The sequence below is a fragment of the Mercenaria mercenaria genome, chromosome 6 (assembly GCF_021730395.1).
Source record: "Mercenaria mercenaria strain notata chromosome 6, MADL_Memer_1, whole genome shotgun sequence".
In the NCBI taxonomy this organism is placed as follows: domain Eukaryota; kingdom Metazoa; phylum Mollusca; class Bivalvia; order Venerida; family Veneridae; genus Mercenaria; species Mercenaria mercenaria.
The window spans coordinates 19133247-19143400 of record NC_069366.1 but is presented as its reverse complement, the minus strand read 5'-3'; the positions used below and the strand labels follow the sequence as shown (position 1 = coordinate 19143400).

The 10154-nt window shown below is 36.9% G+C and overlaps 1 protein-coding gene across 1 annotated transcript in view; it reads right to left on the bottom strand.

Annotated features, from left to right (window-relative positions):
- LOC123550634 (sacsin-like) overlaps window positions 1–10154 on the bottom strand; it is a 31564-nt gene that overhangs the window by 7733 nt on the left and 13677 nt on the right. Inside the window, exon 3 of the mRNA XM_053545299.1 lies at window positions 7607–9181. Coding sequence (XP_053401274.1) covers window positions 7607–9181 — 1575 coding nt within the window. The remainder of the gene's footprint in view (window positions 1–7606; window positions 9182–10154) is intronic.

Below are 10154 nucleotides of genomic sequence, written 5' to 3'. Positions count from 1 at the left end.
GCATAATATGGCGTATTTTTGACGCACAATACGCTAATCATTCGTAGCCGCGTGGTTGCTGCTGCGCTGCAATATAATATAATTAAGTGCGGCGTTGCAAAAGTACTTACAACGTCATCACTGCAATTTTGGCATTTACATCATTCCAAACGAGGTATCGTGTGTTTATAGAACAATTTTCTTTAAATGATAACTGTCATTCCGTCTATAGTCATGAATCTCGACTCTGAATTACAGGTAGCATTTGTGAAATTACTGTGGACTTCACTTCAGGAAGAAGTAACAAAAGACAGATAACTAGGAGAGTTAATCAAGGACATGTTGTGAGAAGGAGAAGACCCCGAAGATGGTGGGCGTGGCTTGATGCCGACCTGGTATCGACAATAACTTGATCATGGCCTAAAGCTAGTTTGTACCCTGAGGTACTTGGCTACCGGAGATAATATGCATCACTTGCTTATGACTTCCAAGTTGGAGACAACACTATCAGCGTCTTTGTTCCGGAGGTATGTAGAGCCATAGTTCAGGAATACAAGGATGAATTCATTCCTTGCCAAACGACATCAGAAGAGTGGCGTGCTATAGCGAGAGAATGTGAGAGCAAATGGAACGTTCCACATGCCTGTGGCGCAATTAATGGGAAAAAAGTTGTCATTAAGAAGCCTCTATTCTACAAATATAAAGCTTTCTTTTCTATTGTGCTCATAGGCCTGGTCGATGCCAACAACCGTTTCTTGTGGGTGGATGTTTGTGGAGATGGTGTTATGTCTGACGGGCAAATCTTGAGTACGTACTCTGGCGTCACACGTTAGAACGTAACGCCATACAAACAAAACGATTACGCAGCTGCAACGTACCATACGCCACACATACGCCATACTACGCCGACGCTGTACGTTCCACAAACCCAGTGGTACACCGGGTACACATACGTTGTGCTCGCCATAAGCATCTCGTTTCTCGGCGTTCCACGCGTATAATGTTTTGTAATCTTCAATACGCCGCTTAGCAAGATACGCAATAGTGTGACAGTAGCTATATGGTAAATAGTAGCGTTAACTTATTTGAATTTCTATGCATGTGTTAAAAGTTTCTGAAGGGACAGGATAAATAACATTACATTTTTGACTTCTAGAAGCAACATGTCGTCTTTATGGTCATACGCACCAGGTTATTTCAAAACTCGACATTGCACAATAAAGTTATAGGCCTGAAACGATTTTATGCATTGGCGGTTGTGTGAGTGATTATGATTTTACGGCTAATTTTCACAAATAGATGTATGTACATAAAGTGATAAAACTATATGTCCCTTCCATTTTAAAGGTAAGGACATAATTACATGTACCACATTTGACAATCAAAGTCAAAGCTTGAGAACAACTTAAAATATATGTACATAAATGGTAATATTAAAATGAAACAAGCAAATTCGATGAATTGGTATCCCCCGCCGAACAGGTATGTGGTGAGGAATGGCAAAAAGATATATCTGGCAAAAAGTTAAGGATGTTAATAAGAAGCAAATAATTTCATTAGTCAAAATCAAGTTAACAGAAAACAAATGTTAAATTAAAGAGTACATAATAAATGTATGATATTTTGATCCTGACTAAAGAATTTATTTTGAATGGGATATGCTTACTGTAATAAGCTTAGCTTTTAAAATTAAATGCAGTTAATTGAAATGTGAGCTTGAAGTTTAACTGGAACGAAATATTGTCTTTGAGTGGTTTGGCACCAGGTGTTGCTGTTTAACATGTACATTTGAACTTAAAAGGACAGATGTCCTTAAGAGAACACAGGTAAGATATCTTGAACATGGCTGGGAGCAAGGTTTGTGCAGTCACAACTTAACATGTTGAAGGTTTGAACATTTAAAAAAAAACAAGAGGGCCATGATGGCCCTATATCGCTCACCTGTTATCATTGCACTTAAGGACAAGTCTTCAATGTCAAAAGATGATAATAGAAATCAATCAAAAGAATTATGAGAAAATATAGTTGAAATTTTCTTTAAGTAACTTTAAAAACAAGATTTGAAAACTTTTTGTAGAGGTCCACTAGGCAATGCTACATGTCAAATATCTAAGCTCTTCTGGTTTATTTTTAGAAAATTTTGAAGATTTTTCTATGTACAATCAAGTAACCCCATGGGGCAGGGTCAATTTGACCCCAGGGGTCATGATTTGAATAAACTTTGTAAAAGTCTAATAGGCAATGCTACATGTCAAATATCTAAGATCTAGGCCTTCTGGTTTATTTTTAGAATTTTTTTTAAGATTTTCCTATGTAAAATCAAGTGACCCCTAGGGCGGAGTCAATTTTGACCCCGGGGGACAAGGTTTGAACAAATTTTGTAGAGGTCCACTAGGCAATGCTACATGTCAAATATCTAGTCTCTAGGCCTTCCAGTTTATTTTTAGAAAATTTTTGAAGATTTTCCTATGTAAAATCAAGTGACCCCTGGGGCCGGGTCAATTTTGACCCAGGGGGTCATGATATGAACAAACTTTGTAGAGGTCCACTAGGTAATGCTACATGTGAAATACCTAAGCTCTAGGCCTTCTGGTTTATTTTTAGAAAACTTTTGAAGATTTTCCTATGTAAAGTCAAGTGACCCCTAGGGCGGGGTCAATTTTGACCCCCGGGTCATAATTTGAACAACTTTAGTAGAGGTCCACTAGGCAATGCTACAAGTCAAATATCTAAGCTCTAGGGCTTCTGGTTTATGAGAAGAAGATTTTTAAATATTTTCCTATGTAAAATCAAGTGACCCCTGGGGCGGGGTCAATTTCGACCCCGGGGTCATGATTTGAACAATTTTAGTAGAGGTCCACTAGGCACTGCTACATGTCAAATATCTAAGCTCTAAGGCTTCTGGTTTTTGAGAAGAAGATTTTTTAAGATTTTCTTATGTAAAATCAAGTGACCCCTGGGGCGGGGTCAATTTTGACCCCGGGGTCATGATTTGAACAAATTTGGTAGAGGTCCACTAGGCAATGCTTCATACCAAATATCTAAGCTCTAGGGCTTCTGGTTTTTGAGAAGAAGATTTTTAAAGTTTTTCCTTTCGGTTGCCATGGCAACCAGTGTTCTGCACGGAATTCAATTCTTTGAACAATTTTGAAAGGGGGCCAGCCAAGGAATATCCCTGTGAAGTTTCATCAAAATTGGCCTGTTGGTTTAGGAGGAGATGTTGTTTAAAGGAAAGTGTGGACGGACGACGGACGGACGGACGGACGCCGGACGGTGAGCGATCACAATACCTTTGTGCTCAGGTGAGCTAAAAACAGGAATGGAAATATATATATGTATAATTATATAGATATATGTATATATTTATTTTTTTATGAGGTGGGGGTGCAGGGGAACGGGAGAGGAAACAAAATTTCACATGTTGATTATAAATATTGACTGAAATTTAAAAATGAAAAAAAAAAAAAAAGGGTAAAAGGGTGAAGTGGGGGGGGGGGGGCAGAGGATGCATGATCAGTGGTGGGCATGACTGGGTGGAGAAGTGAGGTGGGGGAATGGTACAACTTGGAAGGTTTGAAAAAAAATCTAAAATAAGAAATGAAAAAAAAAAAAATTTTTTTTTTTTTGGGGGGGGGGGGGGGAAGGGGGGGTTGGGAGGGGGGGGGGTGTGACCAAGGCAAGTGGGTGACCAGGTGTGGATGCGCAACTTCACATGTTTATAATGAATGTTCACAGAAAAGAATGAAAGAAATTTACTGAAATTCTGCCAAAGGGTAAGTTTGTTATGTACAAATATGTGGATTTTTAGACAATTAAGGGCAATAACTCTGAAGTTACAAATGAAATCCGTACAAAATTGTCTGTGCACAACCACATTTTAGTGCTCTAAATTCTGTTAAAGTTTCATAGTTCTAGGTCAAATATATCAAAAGTTATGATGCAGAAATTGCCATATCTATAGATCTATAGTATCCTATATAGTTAACACTAGAAACTTCTAAGGGCCATAACTCTGTTGTTACTTGGGCAATCTGTCTGAAACTTGATGGGCCCCATAACCTTATAGTGGTGAACACGTATATGAAGTTTGTTTGAAAAAAATCTAAAAAAAAAATTATTTTTTTTGGTGGGGGGGTCGGGGGATAGGGGGGAGGTGTGTGATCAAGGTAAGGGGGTGACCAGGTGTGGGTACACAACTTCACATGTTTACAATAAATGTTCATGGAAAAGAATGAAAGAAATTTAATGAAATTCTACCAAATGGTAAGTTTGTTATGTACAAATATGTGGATTTTTATACAATTAAAGGGCAATAACTCTTAATTTACAGATAAATCCGAATAAAATTGTGTGTACACAACCACATTATGGTGATCTAAATTCTGATTAAGTTCCATAGTTGTAGGTCAAATATATCAAAAGTTATGATGCAGAAATTGCCATATTTATAGTACCCTATATAGTTAACACTAGAAACTTCTAAGGGCCATAACTCTGGTGTTACTTGGGCAATCTGACTGAAACTCAACGGGCCGCAAGAACTCATAGTGGTGAACATGTATATGAAATTTTAAATAAATATTCCCAACCATTTCCTAGATATGGCTCCGGACGGACGGACGGAAAGACGGACGTTCTAACGAAACGGTCTTTATGTGACTCCCCCATTGTTCTCTCTATTGTTCTAACAGTCACATAAAAAGAAAAATAGTCACATAAACAGAACGGAATGAATGACATCAAAGAGAAAGTACCGTTATGCAGTCACTTAACCATCATTTCGCGGGCACGGAAGGACGGACGGACGGAAAGACGGACGGACAACGCCAAAACTATATCCCTCCGACTTTCGTCGGGGGATAATAATACTGATAATACTGATATCTTTCCGTGATCTACATGGTTGTTTCCTTGAAAACATATTTCTCTATCTATATTGTACCCATGTTTTAGCAAAGAACAATTTATTGATTATACTAGCCGTCTATTGCTATTTGGCCTCTAAGTATGACATTGACTTTAATCAGCATAGTTTAATCTTACATTGCCTAACTATTGTGAATGTTTTCTGAAATTATAAGTAATTCTTAGGGGTTAAAGAGTTTTTATCGAGTATAGACATGAAATACTTTGAATCAATACAACGAACAGTTTTGTTAGGTAAATCATGAAATGGTTAATATATAAAACATTTGTGCAAAGAAAGTTCCAGGGATAAATACGATACAAAGCAGACAAAATTGACATTAGATAACGGCACTGTACAGAAACAGACACAAGTGCAGATGTTAACCATGTGATCTATAGATCCTTCTATGCAGGCAAAACATGCTTAATGGAAGCTAAAACTTTTCAATGGGTCTTTCATTGCACTATACAACCTTGAACTCATATCACCGAAAGTTGCATTTTGAACTGCGACTTGGGTTATGCTAATGTTATATTCATGTTCTCTATATTATTCTCATTATTCTAAGTAACGATTAATATTGAATTTGTTGCATTTAAAAAATTCCCAAATGATGCCATTATTACTAATATTAATGCTAGTGCTGCTGAGTATTACTGGTAGATCACTTTCAAAAACACTGACAATTCAGAATGTGTTATCATAATACAGGGAGGGCGTGTGAAAGAACCTATCCAATGTACATCAGGGAAAGCTAAATATAACTAAATCACATAGATTTGTTTGACATTCATTGAACTGACGAATAAACTGAATTTCTAAAAATATCATATAGTAATACAACTATACTTCTTTCATTTCATTTATTCCTCAAGTTTACTTGGATACAAAATATTCTTCGTCCATCCGTCTCATTTTAGTAAAAATATTATCATCACAGGTGTTTAAATTGCAATTATCATTCAATTTTCAGCAAATGGAGTTTCAACAGGGATGTTGTGACTGACGGCCAAATATTTTTTATAAATATACAGACTGCGAAAATACATAAATATACATGCGATAAGATCTGATTTGTAATTTTCATGATGCTTTACATAATATAATTATGGACAGGTCATTTTTAAAATGTTGGACCGATCATTTTGATGTGAATTATGAAATACAATGATATAATTAGTATTGAGAGCAGTGCCGAAATAGTATCTGTCTCACATTTGATCTAACTGTTCTACTTTGATATTTAACGTACTGGACTAAAGGTAGCATCACATTATCCAAGATGCTTAAAGAAGTGCAAGAAAACATTTCGAGAACAAATAAGCACTATACATCGTAATATCTTGAACAAGCATCGTGGAAAATCGTGTTCAGCACAACTTCTCATTATGACTAATATCTTACCCTAAATATTCAAACCATTTACTGGTCTAAATAATATGGAGATGTCATGGCATCACATCCTACCCTTTGATTAAATCGTATAACCTTTACCTTGCATGAACATAGCGTAACTTTGAGTCTGCATGTAGTCTCATTATAGAAACACGGTGAGTAATAGTAGTAGTTATTACTGTAGTTATTTTGAAGTATTGATTAAAGATATGTAAAGATACAGAGCAAATATGACTTCGTCAAACTGATCGCCTGACGGACAAAAGCCAATGTGAATTCGGGGAGACGTAATAGTATTATATCTATTTCAAATTTAGGAGGGAGTAATAGCAAAAACACCACAGTGTAAAGCATAATACGCCAGAAGCAATGTGCTTATCACACCTGGGAATTATAGCTTAAGATATTTGGAAGCAGATTCTTAATTACAAAAAGACTACTGAATAACCCGCATCATCACATAATACCTTGATTCTGATCACTACGCATGGAAGTGTCTAGTATGTCTTTTGATAAAGAGACCTCCAATTTAATCACGATAAATGTTGTTTTAAATTTACAATCTCCATATAAGACACACTGACTTCACATTTAGTGCTTGCAAAATTACTCCAACGGGTTCATCTACCTCTTATTTACAATGTGCCTAGAAAGTTTAGGGTCACAGGTCAATTTGTCTAAAAAGAAATTCAGAGGAAACGGTATCGGTACTAACAGTGAGTGTTACATTTACCATTAATTCTATGCCCTCAAAATCAATAAGAGGCATCTACCAACTATGCGTATTGTGCATGTCATCTAAAATATCCTACGTCATTGGGGTTCTCATGAATTTGATCGGAAAAGGTTTATGATATAACAGTCACTCTGACCTTGACCTTAGACAAACTAACCATGGAGTCAAAAGGAGCGATTCACTACCTATAAGCATCGTCCCTACCAGATTGAGGATTGTAAGCCAATGTGTTTCATAACTATGACCAAAGTAACGCATTAGACCGCGCATAGGCAATATACCTGCAACGTTTGGGGAGTTTTTAATATATTAAGTAGAGACGTCGTTGTGTTAAAAGTCACTGTGACATTGACCTTTGACAGACTGACCTTAAATTTAATGCGGGTGATGCAATGCCTGTATGCCTGACTTGAGTGTAATGATGCGCAAACGGTCATTGTGGCCTAACACTTAGATCCACTGACATAAAAATCAGTAGGGGTCATGAGCTGTCCATGAACATTATATGAGGAACATCAATAAAAATATACTAAAGCGATGTGCAAACTTGAAATCAACTGGCAAAAAAATTTAAGAATAATAATTACCTGATTTGCAAATAATTTCAATGCTGTTCGACAGTGGCGCTCCAAGCTTTCTTGATTCCATCACAAGTTTGTCCTCCAAGCCAGGAAACATCTTCGCAGCTTCATCTGTACACAGGTACACGGGATCACTTGTTTTATTGAATACAGTCCAACGGTTAGAGGCCAAAGGTAAAAGCTCTAGGTTTCTAATATTCGCTAAATTGCCTTCCCCTAGTAGCAAATAGGTCAAAATTTGTATTTTGTCTTCACAGCTCATTTCTCTGTACTGGCTTCGTTCATGTAAATGAATCACTAAGGATGAAGGAGTTAGGTCTTTCAAGTATGGAAAATGCATCTGCATTGTGTCAAACAATGAGTCTGGCACTTTTGCGAATTTCAGGCAAATTTTACGCAAGCATTTAGTGATGGCCTCCTGCATTGAAGTATCAACTTCATTCCCGGCCAATGTCCTAAACGTTGAAAAGATTGCTTTGTTTAATGCAATCCACTCGTTTGTTTGCGGCGCATAAACTATGTTTCTTTTTTCAATTTTTTCATAAAGCTTCTTTTCGAGCATCATCCATCTCTTGTGCGTTTTTCTTGTCGAGTTTTGGCATACTGGCATCGCATTGTAAGTCGCTGTTACAAAAGCTTCTTTGTTTGAATTCTTCTCTGCAATTTTGATAGCTTCTAATACTAACAGTTCATATGCTTTTGGGATGGCTTCTTCAATTAGAGCTTTGTTCCACAAAACAGACTTGTCATCTATGTGCTGTCCTTCCTGTTCTTCAGTATACCATTTCATATGGTGTCTATTCTGGCTGAGGGCGAAGAACCCATTCACGTGCACTGGTAACCCTGTCAACCTTTCACCTTCTCTCGGCAACGGCAGAAAACAGAACACATGCCCCTCAAATTCTTCTGCCATTTCATTCAGCAAGGCCGCCACTCCGACATAAGGGCTGTATCCTAGGTTTCTGTCTTGTATCAAATGTCTAAAGCCTTCCGATGCACTTTCTCTTATAAAGTAGTTAACAACCAGCCATTCTTGACTTTTAACTGTGTCTTCGGATGACGTATGTATAACCATTTGCAAAGTTAAATGTATATCAGCGCTTTCAGGGGTTGAAATCACGTCCTCTATAAGTTCTTTAAACGCACTTCGGGTTTGTCTCACTGTACCATCTCTGTCTTCAATTTCTGTTTTAAGTATGTCTTTTATTGGTGTATCGGTGTCTCGGAAATGCAATGATATTTGTTCGATATTCTTCAGAAAAAGCAAAATATTTGCGGCTTCCAGTTTAAAGGAGTTAAATAAGTTGTTTACCTTTGTCTCATTATACAGTGTTTCTGATAGATTGGACTTTTTTTCACGAAGAGGGAACCAAAACAGTGTTCCCCGAAAACCATCTTCTCCTAACGTACTTCTACACAGGCCAAATGTGTTCTCTAAGGCATTCCAAAACGCTTCCGCATCTAGCCCTTCTTCACTATATTCTTCTAGAGCGCACAGGTCTATTGTAGCATTTACCTTTTCTGTAGGTTGTTGAGGGTCAATCAAGAGTACTCTGTCGCCACTGATGACGCAAGGGAAGTCTGAAATTTTACAATCCCATCTGTTCCATAAAACTATCTTTTCATGTGTATTATTTGATAACAAGTGCACCGCCTACCGGGTCATAATACGTCCGTTCGCAAGAAAAACATGGCAGAGTAATAAAAATGATACAGCCCATTTTCAGTCCAGTGTGCCAGAAACCCCAAAACATGTGAGAGTAACTTACAATATATGTCCCATACTGCTCGAATTGTAATTTTTAAAGCTACCTGTAACAATTACATACACTGTGTTACACTTACAGAAAAGGTACCGCTGACATACACATCTTTCTTCCCTCCCCAACCCCCACCTCTCTTATACTTTCTGTCTGTCGAGTTCCGCAGAACTCGAACAATTTCTTGCAAATAGTTAAAATTTAAAATCTAATCTTTTTCAAATTTCATTACTTCTATTTACCCCTCTGTTTTGTGACTGATAATTAATTTCTTATTTTTTAAATATCATCACTTACACAGTTACATTAAATTTCTTACAGAACAGTTCTTACCTTTACAATTCCTAGATTTAACCCTCTTTTACGTCTCACCTATCTTCCCTTATTCTGTGATCAGTGATAAAATTTCACATTTTTCAACTTCAAACGTACTAAATTTCATTCTTACATTTCAATTCGTAATCACAATCTGATAGAATAAAAGTCCCGTTTTATCCCTGTCTCTCTTCTACCTTCCACTTACATTATGACCGATGACAAAATTTCATATTCTTCAATATCATTCTTATAAAACAATTCTTACTTCAGAAAGGCCGGAGAAAAAAACCTTTTAGCTCTCACTTTCCTTTATCTTTCCCTTATGTTTTTTTACAATCACCTGGTCTCTTCCTCTTGATTAAATATCATATTTATTTTAGATTTTATCACTTACAAAAAAGTGAATGAAGTATTGACATGCAATACAGAGTGCCCTTCTGGAAGATGACTTTAATCAACTGCAGTATGAACCTGTC